The sequence below is a fragment of the Balaenoptera acutorostrata genome, chromosome 3 (assembly GCF_949987535.1).
Source record: "Balaenoptera acutorostrata chromosome 3, mBalAcu1.1, whole genome shotgun sequence".
Lineage (NCBI taxonomy): Eukaryota > Metazoa > Chordata > Mammalia > Artiodactyla > Balaenopteridae > Balaenoptera > Balaenoptera acutorostrata.
Window position 1 is genome coordinate 60312152 of NC_080066.1, and position 23082 is coordinate 60335233.

The 23082-nt window shown below is 46.2% G+C and overlaps 1 protein-coding gene and 1 non-coding gene across 4 annotated transcripts; both read right to left on the reverse strand.

Annotated features, from left to right (window-relative positions):
• Positions 1 to 58: 58 nt before the first annotated feature.
• On the reverse strand, positions 59 to 20247 carry CHRNA3 (cholinergic receptor nicotinic alpha 3 subunit). 3 transcript variants are annotated; one of them, XM_057543745.1, is made up of 7 exons: positions 19866 to 20247; positions 18045 to 18184; positions 17887 to 17931; positions 16596 to 16705; positions 8969 to 9980; positions 7140 to 7238; positions 5129 to 5414 (listed from the first exon to the last, which is right to left on the reverse strand). In XM_057543745.1, exons 1-6 carry the CDS (start codon positions 19954 to 19956, stop codon positions 7185 to 7187), a joined length of 1452 nt encoding a protein of 483 aa, XP_057399728.1. In that variant the 5' UTR covers positions 19957 to 20247; the 3' UTR covers positions 5129 to 5414; positions 7140 to 7184. The 3 variants fall into 3 exon arrangements, with proteins under 3 accessions (XP_057399727.1, XP_057399728.1, XP_057399729.1); XM_057543744.1 differs by lacking the exons at positions 5129 to 5414; positions 7140 to 7238 and adding an exon at positions 59 to 2253; XM_057543746.1 differs by lacking the exon at positions 5129 to 5414 and having other exon boundaries at positions 6984 to 7238.
• A 2332-nt stretch (positions 20248 to 22579) lies between these two features.
• TRNAW-CCA (transfer RNA tryptophan (anticodon CCA)) lies at positions 22580 to 22652 on the reverse strand. Its single transcript has one exon. It is a non-coding gene; the product is annotated as a tRNA-Trp (tRNA).
• Positions 22653 to 23082: the final 430 nt, after the last annotated feature.

Here is a 23082-nt window from a genome sequence, read left to right on the forward strand (position 1 = left end):
CTGTGAATCATCATCTCTTGCCAGTGGTTATTCAGATTCAGAAATGGAGTATGGGATACTCTCTCCTTAATAATTTGTCTAAAGCAATGGTTCTCAACCAGGGGCAATTTTGCCCCTGAGGGGATATTTTTGGTCATCACACCTGGCAAGGGATGGGGGTATGTTACTGGCATCTAGTGGGTAGGGGCCAGGGTGCTGCTAAAGATCCTACAACGTACAGGACAGACCCCACCCCACCCCCAACACGGAATTATCTGGCCCACAATGTTACTAGTGCTAAGGTTGAGAAACCCCATTCTAAAGGTTGATTAACAATGACTGTGTGACTAGGCATAATTTCTCAATAGTATAATAATTTAGAATTATGCAAGATAAATAACTGAGGCCATCTACAATGAGGGCATGGTCCTTAGACTCTTGAAAAACAGTAAAAAAAAAAAAGGTGCATGGTAAGAAATGATAGTAGTGAGATCTTACTGAAATAGTATAAACTGCAAGGAGATTGTAAGCTAAATAGGAAAACCATTGGGAAATCTGCTGTGATACTGAACAAAACAATTTTTCGCATTTCTGAACAGTAAGGTTTTTTTTTTTTAATCCAGTTACATCTTGACCACTAAAAAAAAAAAAACAGTTTTCATATTTAGTCCATTTTTACATGGTCCATAGCACAGCATGCTACTTATCACTGTAGAAGCATTATATTCTGACATTACCTTACCCAAAAGGCTGGTTAAATATTCATTTAGCCATAATTCTCTTGACATTTTTCTTGCATGAATCTTTTTTTTTTTTAAACAAAAGTCAAGACAACTGGATAATAAGTAAACCTTGAAATGTCAAAAGCAAAGCCAGTAGCTTGATGATAGGAAGTGATGATTGGTATGAAGCTCTATTAAGAAAAAGCTTAAATGTAAGACCTAAAACAATAAAACTTTTAGAAGAAAACAGGACAAATGCTTTATGACATTGGATTTGGCAGTGATTTCTTGGATATGACACAAAAAGCACAGGTAATGAAAGAAAAAGTAGACAGATTGGACTTCATGAAAATTTAAAAATTTTGTGCATCAAAAGACACTATCGACAGTAAAAAGGCAACCCACAGAATGGAAGAAAATATTTGCAAATCATATATCGGATAAAGGATTAATATCTAGAATACATAGTGACCTCCTAAAACTTAACAATGAAAAAAAAGCACAATTCAAAAGTGGACAAAGATCTTGAATAGACATTTCTCCAGAGAAGATATACAAATGGCCAATAAGCACATGAAAAAATGCTCAAAATCACTAATCATTAGAGAAATGAAATCAAAACTACAATGAGATACTGACTCACAACCAATAGGTTTGCTATTATCAAAAAAACAAAACAACAAGTATGATGAGGATGTGGAGAAACTGGAACCCTTGTGCATTGTTGGTGGGAATATAAAATGGTATAGCCGTGGTGGAAAACAGTATGGCAGTTCCTCAAAAAATAAAAATAGAATTGCCATATGATCGAGCAATTCCACTTCTGGGTATATCCCCAAAGGAACTGAAAGCAAGATATCGGAGAGGGTACACCCATGTTCATAGCAGCATTATCCACAACAGCTAAAACACGGGAGCAACCCAAGTGTCCATCAACAGATAAATGGATAAGCAAAATGTATATACTTAAAATTGACTATTATTCAGCCTTAAAAAGTAAGGAAGTTCTGCAATATGCTACAACATGGATGAACCTTAGGGACATTCTGTGAAGTGAAATAGGCCAGTCACAAAAAGACAAATACTGTATGATTCCACTTATATGAGGTACTTAGAGTAGTCGAAGTCATAAAGACAAAGTGTAATGATGGTTGCTGGTGGGAGGGGAGAATGGGGAGTTATTGTTTAACTGGTCTGTAGTTTTACTTTTACAAGATGAAGAGTTATAGGGATGGATGGTGGTGATGGTTACACAACAATGTGAATATATTTAATACCACTGAACTGTGCACTTAAACATGGTTAAGATGATAAATTTTATGCTAAGTATATTTTACCACACAAAAAATAAAATTAAAAAAACAGTGAGCCCCCCTCCCCCAATACACATAAGTAACCTCGTAAGTAACACACAGTTTAGTGCTTATGCATCATCCCTGGCCATCAAAGGTTGCAGAAACAATCCTGCTGTCCCTAAAATGCACACCAGAATGAAAACCCACAGAAATATACGATCAATCACCATGGCAACATACTTCCAGTCGTCTTGAATCTGAAAGACAAAAACAAAAATCATGAAAGAGGAAAAAATAAAGCAGGAAGGAAAAGGCAAAGTGAACACATTTTCAATATTGAATATTTAATAAATGTGTTTCAGTAGAAGAAGCCATTCTGCTTGCCAAAATGCAAGAAACCTTTTTTTTCTAACTGATGTAGTCTGAGGAAATCTACCATTCTCAAGTTTCTCTTTATGCACTAGAGAAACAGGAATAAAATATCTGTCATATTAAATCTGTTTTAAATCAGAAATTTCTTAACATCTACGTAACCCTTTTTTTCCCCCCAAATTGAATTCCAATTTATAAAGTTAGTTAAAACCAGTTACTTGATTTACACCTCTGCAGGAGGATTCTGGGCCTTTGTTAGAATAGCTAATACAATCCAACATAATTCAAGTACTAGCTCTTATCCAGTTTTAGATACTAATTTCCTTTTAACGTCTGTTTCAAAAATGAAATAATCACATCAGGGCAAGCCCATCATCACTCTTCCTCTCCCACCACCCCCTCTCCACAATGCCCAACTAGCCAAATATCATCTTCAATTAGAAGGCCAAAGTATCATGGAATTCTGTACAGTTACAGAACAGGTTCAAAATCAGAAATAAATGCTGACCATAAAGTAAAAGATGGACAAAAGAGCAAGACTAATTGTATATAAGACAGCTTCAATTTAGGCTTGAAACAGGAAGGAGAACCACACATTAATTATACTCCTAGACAACTCAGAAAGGAAACCATAATTGGATTGAGAAAAAGAGAACCCATGAATCAACTGATTTTGAAGAAATAATCACATAATAAAGAGGCAGCATGTGATTTAGTAATTTAATTAAGTGCACTGAAATGGGACTGGGAGACAAGGATTTTATTTCACCATTATGAGCTTGAGTGAATGTGTCCCCCCCCATGACACTGAGAAGTCAGTGGATTAGAGCTGTAGTGCCCTATTTGCCACCGGTTACTTTATTTGAATTCCTAAGACTTTGGGTGTAAGAGATTCCAATATACAATAGACCCTGTGATTCCTGCCGACCCCCTACTGGCTAAACCTCCTAGGGCCTAGGAGGCAGTGTGGTGGGAAAACCAAGACTTGTTATAATCCCAGCTCTGCTCCTTTCTAGGCGTGAGAATCTGGGTAAATTATGTGACCTCTCTCAGCCTCAATTTCCTCATTGGTAAATCGGGGATAAGAACAGTACCTACTTCAGAGAGTTGTTATGAGGATTAAATGAAATATGTGCCTGGCACAGGGTCCTTAATGAATAATACCTACTGATATTAATGCTGATTTTAAAAATGACCATTAACCAAGTATAAATCTCCCTCTGAGAGCACTTCACATGGTTTAGCCTGGTGAAGAAAGAGGGGACTTGGGTTTTACACATGAATACAAACAGTGCTGCAAATAGAGCTGGGTGAAACTTAATTTTATGTCTAACTCTGAGTCTTTAAGGCACAATGATACTGGTCATTCTCTGGAAACTTTGGCACTAATGATGCGTGAACAGGTAGATGAGTGTTAGGCAGAATGGTGAACTAGCCCAAGCCCCTGGCTCTGTCTCCCAGCCCAACCCTGGAGATGTCCCAGAAACAAGAGGAGACTGTGCCTTAAAGACCGTCAGAAACCTGGGCAGGTGTGGCCTGCTGAGTGTGAGCGTGGGGTTGGAAGAGGAGGGTCTCGGTGGAGGGAAGGACTGGGGAAGGTTTGGTTGTGCTCTTCTCTCCCCCAACCCTGTGCCTCTTTCCAGCCTGCCACTCCCAGCCCAGAGATGCAGGCAGGGCCACTTGTCAGCAAAGTAGGGCCTGGCTGAAGGGAAGAGCAGGGCAGAGAAGGTGCCCACTGACTGGTGGGGCCTGAGGCTTCCCTCCTCGCTCCCCACATCAAAGATGAACAACTGCAGTTGAGTGAAAGGGACGTGGAGGAGATCCTCAGGGACAAGGTCACCTGGAGGGGAGGAAACGCCCCTGAAGGGGGGGTCTAGCCCAGTTTGTGGCCATGTGGGTCCTCTGCCTTGGGAAGCCTGGGTTTGGGCCCCTCAAACACAGTTCGGTAAGGATGGCTGACACCCCCAGAAAAGGTGAGTTTACAGGCCCCCAATACACAAACTTAGGTATTTGAAAGAAAATTCATGGAACAGGTAGGTTAAGGATTTAAACTAAACAAGATAGATAGTCTTTTGAGACTATCCAGATAGTCACTGGATAGGAGAGAACATTGGAAACACGAAGTTAGGAACAAGCAGTGTTATAGAAGAATCAAGTGGAAATACAAGTGTGAACAACAGGCAAGTCGCAGTAAAGAACTCAAGAGCTGGGATGAATGGCAAGGGTAAATACAGCCCCGGAAAGAAACAGGGAGGAGAGTAAGGACCTCACCTGGGGCAGCGATGTAAAAGAAAAGCTAGGAGATGGAGAAGCTGGGAGCAGAGGTATCCCATCTGTACAACAACAGTTCAGGGAAAGAGAAAAGAAGGGTGAACAGGAGATCTTTACAGAAATAACATTGACTTCCCCAGAGTTAAAGCGAGATGAAAAACCTTGGAATTAAATGGCTCACAGGAATGCCAAACAGACTAGGAGAGACCCACACCAACAACATTGTGTTTGGTGTCATTCGATTTCTCTACAAACAGAAAATTCTAATAGCTTCTAGATAGAATAGATTACTTGCAAAGGAACAACATTCAGATTAACTTAAAACTTTTTCAGAAACGACACTGAGGCAAAAAGGCCATGGAGTGTTATTTAAGTATTTAAGGAAAAGAACTTCAACCCTAGAATTTCGTATCCAGCTAAACTCGCACTTAAAAGGGAGGGCACAATACAGTTTTTTAAAAAATTTTATTTATTTTTGGCTGTGTTGGATCTTCCTTGCTGCATGTGGGCTTTCTCTAGTTGCGGTGAGCGGGGTCTACTCTAGTTGCGGTGAGCGGGGTCTACTCTTCGTTGCGGTGCACGGGCTTCTCATTGCGGTGGCTTCTCTTGTTGCAGAGCACGGGCTCTAGGTGCGTGGGCTCAGTAGTTGTGGCACGTGGGCTCAGTAGTTGTGGCTCGTGGGCTCTGCAGCACAGGCTCAGTAGTTGTGGCGCAAGGGCTTAGTTGCTCCGCAGCGTGTGGGATCTTCCTGGACGAAGGCTCGAACCCATGTCCCCTGCATTGGCAGGCAGATTCTTAACCACTGAGCCACCAGGGAAGCCCCACAATACATTTTTAAGCCTACAGGCCCCAAAAGGTTTATCCATAAACACTCTTGAGAAGGCATGCCAACACAAAGAAATAAATCCAGGAGGACACCATAAGATAGATGTGAGGGGTGACTACAGACTAAAAAAAAAAAAAGGAAGGTCAAAAACCAAAACATACATTCATGAAAAACCAGAACTAAAGCTCTAGTAACACCCAGGTAACCAAAGCAGTGAGGAAGATCAGAGGGGAAGGACAGTGGGGTGGGGGCAAAATACAGATATTTAAAAATGTAAGAGACCGATTGATATGGAAAACAGAACTTGAGCATGGGTTTAAATCAGTTAGGAAGAGCTAGTAGAAGAATAAAAATAAAACACATGACTTTCAACCAGCAAAAAATATTCAAACTTTCTAGTAAACAGCAAGAACTGAGGCAAAAAAAAAGTAAATGGAAAACATGAAATAAGATGGCCAAAATGTAACCCTAGAAAACAGTAATTACAACACATGTAAATAAATCATTGATCAGAAGTCCGACTCTAGTTGGAATGAATGAACTAACAGATATACATACATATAGATATATAGATGTATCTCTGTATCTATATCTGAACCAAACAAAACAAGTTGTATCAGGGTTATTAGCTCAGAAGATCATGGCTCTGATCTATGCACACCTCCAAGACCTCAATAACTCACACAGTGGAACCAAATGATCAGCCGTCAAAACCGTAAAACGGAGAGTATTAACATGAGACCACAAGCTCCCTAACTAGTTTTCTAACTTGTAACCCACTCCTAGCCCTAACTCTGAATTTAGAGTATTAAACACCTCACAAGTGTGAGGGGTGACCAACACAAACAACTTGAAAAGAGAACAGCCAAGGCAGGTGACACGATGACACTCCTGTCCCTTTGCGACCTGGCGTGTCCAGGGACAGTCATTCACAGGCTCTCAGCACCCTCAGGAGATGGCTCTGGGAGAACTAAGCCTGTTCATTCCAAGTTCCTAGGAGCCCAGGACAGTTAAAACCAACCAAGTTGGAGCCAGGGAATTAGGAAATTAAAATACCTCTAGAAAACTCTATGTAAACAGCAGCATGTCCGTCACACGGTAAGAGAGAAAGGAGGCATCCTTCAGACAGCCCGACTCTCCTCAGAGCACTGAGTAGGCATCTTTATTCTAACGCTTGCCACCCTTTCATAAACAGGCTGCAACCCACTGGACGGTGGTCCAGATTTCTGCTTTCTCTGGAAAAACAATGGGACCACATTCACCTGTGGTAACATGACCAGAGGTGAGCAGTGGCTGCCCCTTGAGATGAACCGTGTCCCTCTAGCTGGCCACAGTCAGGCTACTTCACTAATTTACCTTCCTGGCATTTCAGCTGTGACTTCCCTTTCAGTAACATTTTTTTTTTACTGTCTGCCTCCATCACACGTCTTGTGGAAACTCTAACACTAACTAAAACCCTCGTGAAACTCTAACACCTTGTATGGTTCCTAGTAAATAATTTTTGGAATAAAGGTAGTTTCTAATAGCCTGACAAAGACGATGGGTACTTAGATCTCAATCTTTAGTAAATTATCACTCAAAAGAAGCGATTATTTTAAAAGTGGATAAAGAAAGGGTAGAGAATATCTGCAAAAGTGATTAGCGTTAGACAAATGAGATTCTCTAATCATGTACTTAATGTCCAACAACTGCTTCAGGGACTTCCTGGTGGTCCAGTGGTTAAGACTTCACCTTCCAATGCAGGGGGTGCAGGTTCGATCCCTGGTCCCGGAGCTAAGATCCCACGTGCCATAGGGCCAAAAAACCAAAACATAAAACAGAAGCAATGTTGTAACAAATTCAATAAAGACTTGGAAAAAAAAACAACCAACTGCTTCACCTGAATTTAAAGGAGGGCCTGACTTTTTGGCTAAATTTCTGGCATCAGTGGGAGGTTTTGCATTGTTACAGTCACAAGACGGGCTCAGAGTTGCTCAGATGGGTGGGGTGAGGACACAGGGCCACTGTTGCTATCTCCCTCCTGTCTCATCTACTTTAATATGCCATTCACAGCTGAATAAAAGAGGCTCCAGACATTCCCTACCAACATTAATTACCTACATACAGTGCATCAGGAGCTGAAATTATCTGGTAATTAGCTCTTTGCTAATAATCAACTTAAAGCAGAACCAGTTAATTTTAAAGCAGAGCTTCTTAAAAAATTATTGAACATGATTCTGGTAACCTTGGGGGTAAACAGAGTGGGAGCAGCCAAACACATAAGTGTAAAGCTTCCCCATTACTAACACCTATCACTAGTTCTAGCATAAGATTTTTGAAGGAAATAGACGTTCACCCAATTAAAAAAAGATGGGCAAGAGTGTGAATAGATATTTCACAAAAGAAGATATCCAAATGGCCAATAAGCATATGAAAAAGAGCCCTAATCATTACTCCACAGGGACAAGAAAGGCCACTTCACCCGTTTGGCGGCGAGCATGGGCAGCAGCTGGGACTCTCAAACATTGCCAGGGGGCGTGTCAATCGGCTCAACCCTTTGGAAACCTGACAGTGTCCACTAAAGTGAAAAACACACCTCTCCAATGATCCAGCAATTCCACCCCTAGGAATGTAGCCAGGAGAAACGAGTGTATATATTCACCAAAAGATATGTATAAATTTATAGCAGCTTTATTCATATCGCCCCCAAACTGGAAATAACCAAATGTCCAACAACTGTAGAATGAATAAACAGAAGGCGGTGTTGTCATACTGTAGAATCTTACGAACAAATAATAAACCAAAAGGATAAACCTCAGACATCTTTGTACACTTTGCTGAATGAAAGAAGTCAGATATGAAAGTTTATACTATGCGATTCCACTTATATGAAGTTCAAGAATAGGTAAAATTAATTAACATAAAAGAGGTCGGGATCAGTGGTTACTGAGGAGGGAGGGAGGGGGTTACTGACTGGGGAGGGGCACAAGGGAACTGTCTGGGGCACTGGAAATGTTCTGTATCTTTACCTAGATCATGGTTACATGGGTGTACACATAATGTAAAAATTCACTGAGATGTAGACTTAAGAGGTGTGTACTTTATGTAAATTACTCTTAAAGGGGAGTAGGGAGACACAATTAGTAAAGTTTAAAATGTCAGCTCAGCACATCAATACTAATTGGAGATCATCTGGCCTCATGCCCTCTTCCAGCCTACCTCCTAATCCACTCACTCAGCATCAGGTGTTCCAATGGCCCAAACTGCTGGCAGCCCAGCAGCTAAATGCAGGGCACCACATACTCACAACCTTTATCATCCCATTTTACAGATGAAAAGACAGGCTCACAGAGGTGAGGCGGTGTATCCAAGGATAAATAACTGGTAAATGAGGAGCTGGTCTGAACACAAGCCACTGATGCCAGTCTAATTCCTTAACCCCACCCTAAGCCTTGCCCACAAGGAACCAATAAAATGTTTGTTGAATGAATGAATGACCAATGTAATAGCAGACCTATCCTTACCTCTTTGGCTTCATTTTGTGCTTTCATATTTTCAGCAATATACTTGACACTTTGGATAGCTTCTTTGATTTCCGGTGACAGAGCAGAGAGGGAGAGCACGGCATTGACAGATTCAGAACTGGAACTTCTCGTGAGATTGGCACTGAAATTTGGGATTTTTACCATGCGGTGGTGGCAGTAGTCACATAGCCCATCCTGGCAGGGGTAGCCTTCTTTGCAGCTCTTGGACTCTATGTGGCTGAAGCAATTCAGGTTTGAGAGCTCAGCGCTATTGAAGGGTCTTGGCCTCCGAGTGTTACCCTCGTTGCTTGCCGGCCTGGTCATGAACATGACCCTGGGAAGAAAGTTCAAGAATATGGTCTTCACCCACATGGGCATCGTGTGCGTGGTGGGGGTCCTGTAGTGCACGTTGAGCACGAAGACGGTGATGACGATGGACAAGGTTACAAAAATCATGGTGAACAGGAGGTACTCGCCGATCAGGGGAATCACCAGAGAGGTGGACGGGATGGTCTCAGTGATCACCAGGAGAAACACAGTCAAGGAGAGGAGGACCGAGATGCAGAGGGTCACCTTCTCGCCACAGTCGGAGGGCAGGTAGAAGACAAGCACAGTCAGGAAGGAGATGAGCAGGCAGGGGATGATGAGGTTGATGGTGTAGAAGAGGGGCAGGCGCCGGATGTACAGCGAGTACGTGATGTCCGGGTAGATCTCCTCGCAGCAGTTGTACTTGATGTCATGTTTGTAGCCGGGGGCTTTGATGATGGCCCACTCGCCACTCTCCCAGTAGTCCTTGAGGTTCATGGAGGAGCCGATCAGGACCAGGTCGATTTTTGCCTTGTCGTAGGACCAGGAACCAAACTTCATGGTGCAGTTCTGGTAATCGAATGGGAAGTAGGTCACATCGATTTTGCACGAGCTCTTAAAGATGGCCGGGGGGATCCAAGTCACTTCCCCCGTGTACTTGAGCAAAGCTTTGGTCTTGTCGTCCACCTGGAAATCCCCGACAGCACTGCGGAGACAAAGAGGAGGTGTGCGGTACACAGGTCATCACCACGTGGTCACCTAGTCCAGCTTCTCACGCCGCCAGCAGGTGAACGGCAAGTCACGATTTGTAAAACTGCAGAATATGAGCTCAAAGTGCTGTAAAAGGTCTCACAGTTCACCATCCCATTTACCAATGGGGATACTGAGGCCCAGGACCCCCCCAGCCCCCAACAATCTGACACGCTCATCACCCCCTGCCCTGGGGCATGTCATGGGTTCATTCCACACCATACAACTCCCAACTTGATATTTATGGAGACACTCCCAAATGCCAGAGATTTTTTTTCTCCTTTAATTGAAGAAATAAAAGAAATTAATGAAAGTGGTCATCAGGAGGCAGGTGTTTAGGTGACCTTCGGGGATATTTGCCACTCGCTGTCCTTATGGTTTGGCCCTGGTAATGCCTCCTCATTCTGTCTGCATTGGGAGCCCAAAGTGTGTACACACATGGATGTCAAACCGGACCGAGGACCTGGAAGGGGCTGCAGAGACCACCATAGGAGCCCACTGCCATTAAACTGAGCCTGTTAGATGGGTCTATTACCAGGCCCTATCTCCGGACCCTGGTTCTACCGTTCACCAAACTCCCCAGTCCTCCCTGCACTGTTTTAGAATGAATAATCATGTTTTCTGATTCCTTGTCTTTCAAACCCAGCATGACAGGTTCCTTTGCCTTCTGTGTCCCTATCCTTCCCCATTTTCTCCCCATGTTCCTTCTCCCTTCTGTTTAACTATGTGCACCCTTTCTATGCAGAGATATACATTATTCCTAGAATTGGCTTGTTGGCATTTATCAGCTGGTTTGTGCAGTGGAAGATTTGCTGACGACCAGCTCAACACGCTGTCCAGTCTCGCATCTGAGCATGAAGCCAGCTGGTCCTCATGACAATGGCCTTGCCCAGTGAAAGCTCTTGACATTTCCGTGGGTCAGCCCTGTTGATTTCTTAGAGTTCTGCATTTGAAGGCATGTATGTCCTTCTAAAGGGAGCAACCACTATACCCATTTGCCTGAAGAGCTGGGGAAAAAAAAAAAAAAAAGACCTGAACATTTAGGGATATCCTGTCTGGTTGTTACTGGATAGCACTGTGTGAAGACAGGAGGGGGTGTGTCCGGGGCCTGTCTCCTTGCTGGTCTCTGCCCCTCCCACCCTCATGTGTGTCTGTCGAGCAGGACAGTCGTTACACGTAAAGACTTGATGTCAAATCCACTACCCGCCTTTACTCCAGCCAGCTGGGTTGTCCCAAAGGTGCCCTGCTGTGTTTATATGTTCTTAGCCCCACTTTACCCTACTGTGCCCTCAATTCCCCGCAAGATGATTCCCAGCTCCAGGAGGAAAGGAGGGGTATGAGAAGTGGGGAGGGGGTGGGGACCCTCACAGCCCCAAGTGGACTTGACCATGTTGGGCACCAAGGAGTCCTGGGAGGCTGGCCTACACTTCGCAGAGGGCCGAGAGGACCCCTGGGAAGGCAGAGGCCTCCAGAACAACTCTCCTTAGGGCATCCTGAAGCAACAAAATGGACCTTCAGAGCCCAGGGACTAGTCCAGGGCAAAGTATGGCCCACTGGCCTGCCCCCTATTTCTGTACATAAATTTTTATTGGAGCACACAGCCATACCCATTCCTGGTCTATTGTCTTCAGCTACTTTTAAGCTACAAGGGCAGGACTGAGTAGCTGTGACAGAGACTCTAAGGCCCACAAAGCCTAAAATACTTAACTCCCTGGCCCTTCACAGAAAAGCTTAATGATCCCTGCTTTAGTCCGATCCCCTCATTTTACTGACGAGGAAACTGAAGGTCAGAGAGCAGGACTCGCTTGCTCAGGGTCCCACAGAGAGTTTGTGGCAGAGCCTTGACCAGTCGGAACTTGAGTCCTCAAGTCTTTGTGTCCAGAAGGCCAAACACTGGAGATCAGCTTACCTTGGTTGCTGGTGCACATGTCTGCTATTTTCCAGGGCTCCTGGTCACTGTGGCGGCTGCCTACAGACCCCCGCAGCTGTGTCTGCCCAGACCAGGAGGCCTGCTTGCTGACGGTGTCAGCGGCCTAGCTCTGCCACCAGGAGACCGAAGATGAAGACCTCGCTGGGTACCAGGGTCTGGCAGAGCCCCAGCCACAGAGAGCATGCTCGGTAAGTACTAGCTGACTGAACGGATGACCAAAAAAATAAATGAAGCTCTCACCCCCCTGGCTGCCCAAGAGATGGCTGGCAGCAAAGGTCAGCAGAGGGAGGAAAGGTCTCACTCAGCCAGTGTGTTGCTGAACCATGTGAGTTGATTAAAAAAAGAAAAGGCAGGGTGGGTGCAAATGATTAGCTGAGGTATCACTTTAATAGAAGGAAAGAGTAAGAGCTGAAGTGGGGCGAGGGTGGTGAGTGGTATGAGAAAGATCACGATGGCATCCGTTTCTTTAACCTTTCCAAACTTCCTCAGAAAAACAGGGCAACAAGATAGCAAAAGAAAAACGCCACTGCCCACGTGGTCAACAAAGTTAGGTTACGTGGAACTCCAAGAACCTCAGGTGTGAGAGAGTGGGGTCGAACCACCACCACCAGCGGGACCTGCGTGGGATTCGGGTGGGGTTAGCTGCTGTGGAGGTGGCTGAGGGAAGAGGAAGGGGAGTTCTCCTGTCCCGAGAGCCCCAGACAGAAATCACCAAGAGGTATCTGCCCCTCAAAAAAGAGGACCCCACTCTGCACTGCATCCTCAGCAAGGGGAACGGTGAGACAGAGAGGGGGCCACTGGTTCCAGTTTGTGGGAGAGGACAAAAAGATGGGGAGCCACCAAGGTCTGCAGAGGAGGCTGGGCTGGGCTCGATCTCAGAAATACCTCCCACCCCAACTGCCTTCCAGAAGGACAGAGACCCACCCAGAAAAAAGCTGCATAGGGTAGGCTCCAAATTGAACAGCGTGAGAAACCGAGGGTAAGAAAAAGAAGATGGTTGAGAAACTAGAGAAGCGGGTGTCTAGAAGTGGCAGCTCTCAGACTGTGGAGGTGGCTACACAGAGTATTTAAATGCTTCAAGGGAACCACTTGAGGAGGGAACTCCCAAGCAGGTGACACAAGAGACCCACCCTTACCCACTCCCATCCCCTCTGGGAACCTGTCCTAAAAGTACAGTAAAGGCCATCTATTTAAACAAGACAGAAAAGGATTAGACTGAACCCCATGTTAACATATTGTAAGAAAACTATGAAAAGTAATTGAATAACAATTACAAGCAGACAAGTGTACACCGCAAAAATATAACCTCAGAGCAGATGAAACTGATAATCCGACATTACAAATTAAGCTAACAGAAAGAACGATCTTTAGAAACTTTGAAAGAGCAGCATAAATTAGAAATAGAAAAGTTAAGAATCTGGGTAAGCAACAGGAGGATGAATAAAGAACTGACAGAACTTAGGAAAGAACGGGCAAAAAGAAATTTTAAAAATCATTTTAGAAATAAAGACTAAACTAAAACGTTAACGACAAGCAGACACCATGGAAAGTATCGTGATGAAAATAAAAAACAGAAAGGAGAAAAAAAATTATTTTAAATCAGAGACGAAGAAAAAGAATTTGAGAGAAAATAATATGGAGAGAATATAGGTAAAGCAGTTCAAATATATGTGAAAATGGAGTTCCTGGAGAGAGAAAGCAATAGAACAGATCTTAAAAACTCTAATTCACAAAAAATTTACTGGAATAAAATAAAAATATTATGTATATGGTACAGAGTAAAACAACTAGATTTTAAAGATAAAGGATAAAATATCTTTGGGTTACCCAAGAAAAAGAACAACCCCCTTGTAAACAAGCTGACTATGCATCCCAATTCGTCCAGGACAGTCCTGGTTTACATCTGTAGTCCTGGCGCACTTATTAATAGAGTCCCTTTTCTCTCCCCAAAGTCACCAGATTTTACAAGAAAAAAAGAAAATTAGATTGGCGATTGTTTTTGACAGCAACACTTCATACCAGAACATGAGTCAGCATTTTTAAGATTTTCATGGAAGGAAAATATGAGCCAAGGATTTTATATCAGCAAGATGACCTAAAAGTATTACCTAAAAAGGCTACAATGAGTTATGAACTTGTAAGAACTTAGGGTATATTGTGTCCACGAACACTTTCTGAGGATTCTACTAGAGAACGAACTTCAAAGAACAAAATCATGGCAGGAGAAACTGGCATAAGAAGGTAAAAAGTGTTTCTAGTGTGTTGAAATGAAAAGATACTCTCACCACAGGTTTAGAGAAACTGAAGTTTTGGTTAGGAGAGAGGAATTGAAGGATATTCTCTAAATCTTATTTTCAGCTTCAGATTCCAAGGAAATTCCTTATGATATTTGCTCCTCTCCGTACCTGATTTGAAGCTTTTCACTATGTCTCTCAGTATTGTTAAAAGCACACATCCCTAAAGTACCCCAGCTGTTCACCGAAGATTGCCAGCAAGAAAACAGCTATGAAATTCAAATCATAAGATTAAGATCTGTGCCCACTTTCTTAATTCTAGCTTAGCAAAAATTCTCACCACCCTGCTCAGCTCCTTAAGAACCTCTGGGCCAGGAGATTTCTAGGATGGCTCACATTCTGCAAACCAGTTAATTTATCTCCTGTCCCAGTTCTTTAAGGACCAATTTACAAGTTGCATGAAAGAAACATATTATGAATGCTGTCTCTTCTTGGGAAAGCAGTAAACAAAACACAGACCTCTAAGAGTTCTACAGTGTCTGGCCTTCCATTTAGGTCTTTAATCCATTTTGAGTTTATTTTTGTGAATGGTGTTAGGGAGTGTTCTAATTTCATTCTTTTACATGTAGCTGTCCAGTTTTCCCAGCACCACTTGCTGAAGAGGCTGTCTTTTCTGCATTGTATATTCTTGCCTCCTTTATCAAAGATAAGGTGACCATATGTGCGTGGGTTTATCTCTGGGCTTTCTATCCTGTTCCATTGATCTATATTTCTGTTTTTGTGCCAGGACCATACTGTCTTGATTACTGTAGCTTAAACCATAATTCAAAAAGTCATGTACCACAATGTTCATTGCAGCTCTATTTACAATAGCCAGGACATGGAAGCAACCTAAGTGTCCAGCGACAGATGAATGGATAAAAAAGATGTGGCACATATATACAATGGAATATTACTCAGCCATAAAAAGAAATGAAACTGAGTTATTTGTAGTGAGGTGGATAGACCTAAGGTCTGTCATACAGAGTGAAGTAAGTCAGAAAGAGAAAAACAAATACCGTATGCTAACACATATATATGGAATCTAAAAAAAAAAAATGGCTATGAAGAACCTAGGGGCAGGACGGGAATAAAGACGCAGACCTACTAGAGAATGGACTTGAGGACATGGGGAGAGGGAAGGGTAAGCTGGGAAGTGAGAAGAGTGGCATGGACATATATACACTACCAAATGTAAAATCGATGGCTAGTGGGAAGCAGCTGCATAGCACAGGGAGATCAGCTCAGTGCTTTGTGACCACCTAGAGGGGTGGCATAGGGAGGATGGGAGGGAGGCAGACGCAAGAGGGAAGAGATATGGGGATATATGTATATGTATAGCTGATTCACTTTGTTATAAAGCAGAAACTAACACACCATTGTAAAGCAATTATACTCCAATAAAGATGTTAAAAAAAATTTTAAAAATAAAAACACGGACCATCTTTGGAGTGGTTAAAGAACGCTTTTCTTTTAACTCGTGACTAGAAAGTGGGATTCAGCCAAAAACGTAGCTTCTCTAGTCCCAATACGAACAGTAAAACATATTGATTTGTACTAATACGGCATCCAAACCTAAACACAGAATGCTTTAAAATCAGATTAGACTAATTATATATGAAGTGTTTTGCTGAAAAATGCTCAGTGGTTTTTTAAGACATTAGAACTCCAGAGATAAAGCACAGTTACAAAATTGAAGTCTGTCAATACCTGGAGAACAAACTAGTACATACTGTAAAATATCAATTAAAGTTATGTTTGTCTAATAACAGAGGTTAAATGTGGAAGGTGTCAGGTTTGTATGGGCTTAGGAAAGAGAGGCAGGTTTTGGAGGTGCCACAATGGGCAGATTCAGAAAGGCAGAGGAAGAACCTTTGAAAGAGAGAAAAAGGCACAGCTTCCTGCAGCTGGTGGGCAGATGCGCATGTGCAGCGTGAGGCAGGGGCAGGGAGCATTCGTTGGGTGAGTAAAAGAATGAAGCTTTCCTGTGGTCTAGCCATGGGGCGCGGCTACAGCCTGACTTACAGGGAAGATCAGGTCCTGCCTTGGTGACAGAAGCCCACCCCCATGTATTTCCTTCCTTGCCCTTCCTCCAGTCTGTAATTGCATATTTGGATACTGTAACTCATTCCTGTCTTCCCTGGTGTGTCTGATAAACTCCTAGAGGCAAGGGGGAGGGTATCTATCTTGTGCCACAGTATCTCTAGGACCTGGCATATAGTAGATCAATAAATACCTGTGGAATGAACCAAATGAATGGAGCTCTCTTGGAAAAGACCCCAGGAAGACCAGGCTGTAAAGCACAGCAGGCCAAGGACCCAGGTCCAGGCTGACAGCCCTGAGAGGTGGGGGCCACCCAGCACCTTACTTGTTATACAGCACAATGTCTGGCTTCCAGATCTTCTGTGCAGGGACACGCATGAACTCTGCTCCATTGTAGTCGGAGGGGTCCCACTTCAGCTTGTAGTCATTCCAGATCTGGGGGGAGAAAGCAAGGAGGGAGAGGGAGGCAGTGGAAGGACAAGCATGGTTTTACTTCTTTTGACATCACTCATCTTGGTGACCTCCCCACCTCGGCTGCACGTCAGAGCCGCCTCTGCAATGCAGACCACACTGGCCCATTCCTCATGTGGGTGCTAGTGGGGGGACAGCACTGGGCTGGCTGTGCAGGCTGCCTCCTAGCTGCCCCCATGAGTGGGGCAAGCCCAGCCCCCATCAATCAATCAGGACCACTAGGGCTTTCTCCAGTCATTTCCAGTGCCAGGGCCAGGTCCCTGCCTTAAGCTCCTGCTGTTTACATTCCTGAAATGGCTTGGACATGCCATTAAGCCCCAATAACGGCACTAATGACACACAGAACCCTCTTCCACCTCTGGGTTGGGCAGGGTTGGCCTCTGAAGGGTCTGGGGAAAGAGCCATGATCCCACCAGGGCCCAGGAAGTGTTTGGGTGCAGAGGCTGGGAGATGTGAGTCCTGAGCACCTGAGGGGAGAGAGGTGAGGCTGTGGCTGGAGGGAACGTGTGCCACAGGGCGCTGAGTGGGCACCGTGCCCATCTGGCTTGCCAGACTCCTAGGAAGGAAGGCTGCAAGGCTCCTAGGAAGGAAGGCCACTTCCTCCTAGGAAGTGGCCAGTTGGCTGAGCTGGTGGAAGGATCACCCTTAGGCCAGGGAGTTATCTGTCCATGTCTGCACAAAGCCTCCCTGGGGAGAACACGTGGAAGCCCATTTCTTTGGTCCCAATCTGAACAGGAAAATCCAGAACCCCGGCTCCCACCCTCCCAACAACAACAACGGCATATGATTCTGACTTAAGGATGAGTTTTTAGCAAGAGGAAGGGGAAGAGGTGCCTCAGGCGCCACCCTAGAGTCAGGGCCAGGGCTCCAGGCCCGGGTCAGCCCCATTTTGTCTGAGCATGGAGGTCTCTCTTTACAGGACGCAGTCTATCGTCTGTGACTTGAGGGGCTGGGCCCTGCAGTCCTTCCACAGGGGTGTAGAGCAATGCATATGACCCCAAGCCCAGGTAGAGACAGACCAGCCAGTCAGTGGACCTCAATCTGGGTCCACAGGAGTGAAGTAGGGGTTTTGGCCCTTGGTTCACAGACAGCAAATAAAGCAGTCACCACCAGGGGGCAGCCGTGCCCAGGGTCTGGTCACTTACTTGCTTGAGCCACAGGTTGGTCTCCATGATCTGGTTTACTTCATCCTAGAAGGAGAGATTAAAGTAGATGGTGAATTACAAAAACAAGGCTGGTTCTGGGAAAGGCTATTCCAGAAGCTCCATACCCCACGGCCACGGCTTGTGGCTCTGGCACTCACCACCTTCACCAGCTGAGACATGGATACTTCAAACTGGATGATGACTGGGTCAGACACGTTGGCCACTGGCCGGATGATCTCATTGTAATCTTCGAACAGCCGCTCAAACAGACGATGCTCGGCCTCGGAGGCTCTGGCCACTGAGGGAAGTAGCCCTGTCAGATCCTGGGGAAGTCACTTTTCCCCTCACCAGGGACACCATCCACCTACAGCTTCCTCTCCATCTGCTGAGGGTACTCTCTGGAACGCCAGACTTTCAGACTAGTCCTGCTCCTTGAAGTTAAAGACTAGGAAACTGAGGCCCAAGAGAGGAGGGGTTCCATCAGGTCACACACATTCGTTGAGAAGCATAACGGTTACAAGCCTGGGCTCTGAATTTGGATAGATCTGGTGCAAATCCTGACAGACTACTTGTTAGCTGTGTGAGCTTAGGCAAGTGGCTTAACCTCTCTAAACCTCATTTCCTTCATCTGTGAAAGATTATAAATGTATCCACCTCTTAGGGTTGTTATGAGTTACGTGCTTAGCTCCATGCAGGCATGTGGTAAGAGCTCAAGAACCATCCTCACCGTCTTTGTTACTGCACGGCAGCAGTGTGATACAAATGCAATCTGCCTGCGTACAGCCACAATGGAGAGATGACCAGTCCATTCCCAGGGCAGGAGTACCGCAGGGCCGGAGGGAGACTACAACCTAGGACTGGGGCTTTCCTTCTTCCCACCCAGGACCCTGTAGGGGTTTGGCCACCAAACATCTTAGAAGCGGGTGCCTACGTGGTTCCCATGATCTCAGAGTGCGACCCACGGTTCCTGCTGATGTTGTCTTCACATCCTGATCAAAGACCCTTCCCTCTCTGAAACCCTTGGGGACCCTCTTTGTTTATAAGCCACACTCCAGGCATCTTGAGTCAGCTGTCTGTTGCTTTTCACAGATCTGGGGAAAATCCGGGGAGGGGATGAAGGGAATCCTTTAAGTCCAACCCAACTTCTCCAGGGATTTTGACTGTCCCCTCCCCCCCCCCCAAAATAAAGAAGGGGCCACATTCAGGAGCTCCGTGGGGAGTGTTCAGCGCTCTGAGTAGTGGGGGCCTCAGCACCGGCGGGGCAGGAACAGCGCTCTGAGTGCACGGTCACAACGTGGTCTCCCAACAGACTTACCCGCCCAGCTGCAGGGACCGCCTGCAGCCCTGCCAAATCCCTCGTCCCTTGGTATCTACCACCGCTCCCAGGACACTCAGAAGCCTTTCTGTCAGGGCCGGCTTCTCCCTAACAGGCTCCTCTTAGAGACCGGGCAGAAGGCGAAGGCGGGGAGGTACCAGGAGTGCGGAGAGGCGCGGACTAGGAGGAGAGGCTGGCGCCCCTTAACGACTCCCCTCTGCCCCAGGTGGCCTTGATCAAATCTTGAGCCCTCTCTGGCCTCAGCTTCCCCATCTATTCGTAAAACGAGGAGGTGGGCGGGATGCAGACAGTGGAACCCGCGGCCTGGGCGCGTCAGTTCATCACCCGGTGCGCCAAGCAGGACGATGGGCAGGGCCGAGACTCGAATCTGTAACCCTGGGCTGTGGAAGGAAGGGCCCCAGTGCGGGCCCTCCCCGCGCCTCCCGGGGGCGCACAAATGACTCTCAAGGATGGGGCAGCCGAGGGGGAAACACGCACCCCCCACCTACCTCGCCGCCGGGCCGGAGCCAGTCCACGCGGGTTTCGGGTCCCCAGCCACGGCGCCCTTCTCCCCACCTCGCGCTGCGCTCCGGGCCGCCTCCCCTTCGGACCCCGCTCGGGCGGGGCGCCCGTCCCTCCAGTCCCCCTCGCCCCGCGCCCGTACCTGGCAGCAGCAGCAGCAGCAGCAGCAGCGGCGACGGCGCCCAGGGCGGCAAGAGCTTCGCGACGCGGACTCCGCGCGGCTGGGCGCCCATGGCTGGTCTGCCCTCTGGCCAGAGGCTCCGCGCAGACCGGGCGGGCGGCGTGGGGCGGAGGGCAGGCCGAGCAGAGCCGGACGGTCGGGAACCGGCGGGACAGTTGCGGAGACAGACTCGCCTGGCCGGGCTCCAGGCGCTGCCCGTCCACTCGGAGCGGAACCGGGGCGCAGCGCCCGGAGCGCCGGCTGCTCCAGCCCCACCCACAATCCCGGGCGCAGCCCCGCCCGCCGCCGTGGGGTTTCCGAGCCTCTGCTGGGGAGAGAGGTGCGCTCGCGTCCGAGAGCAGGGATGTGCTGGCCCTCTAGTGCGCTGTGCTGGGCGGTCTCATCCCTCCCTCTGTGGTCGGTGCAGCCCACGGACGGCTCCGCGCCGGGCCAATCCGAGCAGGTACTGGCAAACCACGGGAAAGAATAGGGGTAGAATCTCTGTTCCTGGCTTCCCGGGTGAGTGCGAGTCTCCCCTCTCCCCGGGCTTGGGGACCACCGGGCTAGACGGACGGTCGCCGGCCTGCCTGAAAGGTTCTAACGCATCCTTAAGATGAGGACTCAAGATTTTGACACTATTAAGTAATTGTTAAATATTTTAGGAGTGATAATGGTATTTGTGTTTTTAAGAGTCCTTAGGGTTACCATGAGGGGGAGGGTTGGAGTCAGTTGAAACAATATCGGCCATTGAGTTGGTAATTGATGAGGCTAGATGAGAAACACCTGGAGGTTTGTTATCCTAGTCTACTGTCGACTATGTTGCAATGTCTCGATAGAAAGTAAAACAAAAGAAAGAAATAACAAAATTAAAAATAAGTCTTGGAGATGGAGCCATCAGAGGAAGCACTGCCCTTCCGGGCCCCTGGACCCTGCGGAGCCTCCTCTGCCCACCGGCGCATCTGCACCCTGGGTGCACCAGGATGGTTCTGTGATGGAGCAGACCACCTTGGGGCCCCTTGGTCTCTCGGACCACCCACCAGGAGTGGGGTGGGGTACCTGCAGGCTTCCTTGGAGTTCCTCTATCACAGGACAGGTCAGTCACCTTTATTATTTCCAGAATGGGTCACCTACCCACATTAAAACCAAACAAAAGGAGACATTTTGCAGGATTCAGAAAATGTTTGTAAGAATTGGGGCTTACTGTCAGGCCCCCATTTAGAGAATTTTCATTCTCCTGACAAGAAGCCCTTTATCTGGAAAAATATTGCAAATCACATATCCAACCAAGGACTTGTATCCAGAACATATAAAGAACCCTCAAAACTCACAAGGAAGAATAGGGATCTTACTGGGGTGACGTCAAGTGTTCTAAAACTGGGTTATAGTGATAAACTTACTAAACTCATTGAACTGTACACTTAAAATGCGTGAATTTTATGATATGTAAATTATACCTAGTTATTTTTAAGATCTCAGCAGTAAGAAAACTAAAACCCAGTTTTAAAAATGAGCAGAAGAGTTAAACAGACACTTGACCAAAAAAGGCCAAAAGCTCACGAAAAGATGTCCATTTGCTGCTAGTGTTGCAGCAAAAATAGAAATGAGACCTCTGTTTTCTGATAAACAAGGAAAATAAGGCAACAATGAACAGGCTGGGGAAACAACATAAACAGGCCTGAAAGAGTTAAGCAATCGTGGTTATTCTTTAGCTGTTACTTCTAACAAACACTTGTAGCTAGACTTGTCCTTCACAAAGCTGATTACTCTCTGACTCCATATGAATTACCCTTTGCACCTGGCATTTCTTCTCCCCCTACACTCCCTTGTAGCACTCTTCATTTGGGACAGAAGGTCACGGGCGGATAACTTCAGGGGCACCAGACCCAGTTGTTGAGCGACCTGATGACAGCTTTGGCCATGAATTTGCAGAACGAAAGAAATGCAAGACCTTCATTACTTTGAGCTTTATCACCTACCCCAGACCATGAGCCCCAGGCTATATAACCTTTCCCTATTCCCCAGGGAAGGGGGCACAGCTCTTGAGGCACTAGCCTGCTGTGTTACCCCCTTTGCCAGGCAAAGATTAAAGCCATTTTTCTTGTTTCTCCAAAACTCTGTCTCCATATTTCTTTTTGGCATCGGTGCACAGAGAGCCAAGATTTTGGTATCACTAGCCATTAGGGAAAGCAAATTAAAACCAGGGTGATATACCACTTAACAGCCACTGGGATGGCTAAAATAAAAAAGTACCGTCAATACCAAGTGCAGATGAGGAAACAGAGCAACTGGATCTCTCATACTTTGCTGGTGGGAATGCAAAACAGTATGGCTGCTCCAGAAAACAGTTCTACAGTTTCATACTGTATGTTAAAAGTTAAAAGTTTAAACATACTCTCCCCATATAACCCAGCAATCACATTCCTGAGTATTTAACTAGAAAAATGAAAAGTTTTGTTCACACAAAATCCTATATGTGAAATGTTTATAGTAACGCTATTGATAATTGCCCCAAACTGGTAACAACCTAAATGTGCTTCAACAGCCATATGATGGATGCAAAAGAACAAACTATTGTTACACTCTTCAACTTGGATGAATCTCAAAGGCATTATGCTGAGTGAAAGAAGCCCCTCTCCAGTGGTTCCATACTAACGTTGGTGCATGCGGGATCTTTAGTTGTGGCCCGTGGGGTCTAGTTCCCTGACCAGGGATCGAACCTGGGCCCCCTGCATTGGGAACATGGAGTCCTAACCGCTGGACCACCAGGGAAGTCCTCATTAGAGGTTCTTCTTTTTTTTTTTTATAAATTTATTTATTTATTTATTTATATTTGGCTGTGTTGGGTCTTCATTGCTGCACGCGGGCTTTCTCTAGTTGCGGTGAGCGGGGTCTGCTCTTCATTGTGGTGCGCGGGCGTCTCATTGCAGTGGCTTCTCTTGTTGTGGAGCACGGGCTCTAGGCGGGTGGGCTTCAGTAATTGTGGCAAGCGGGCTCAGTAGTTGGGGCTCACGGGCGTCTCATTGCAGTGGCTTCTCGTTGTGGAGCACGGGCTCTAGGCGGGTGGGCTTCAGTAATTGTGGCAAGCGGGCTCAGTAGTTGTGGCTCACGGGCGTAGTTGCTCCGCGGCATGTGGGATCTTCCCAGACCAGGGCTTGAACCCATGTCCCCTGCATTGGCAGGCGGATTCTTAACCACTGCG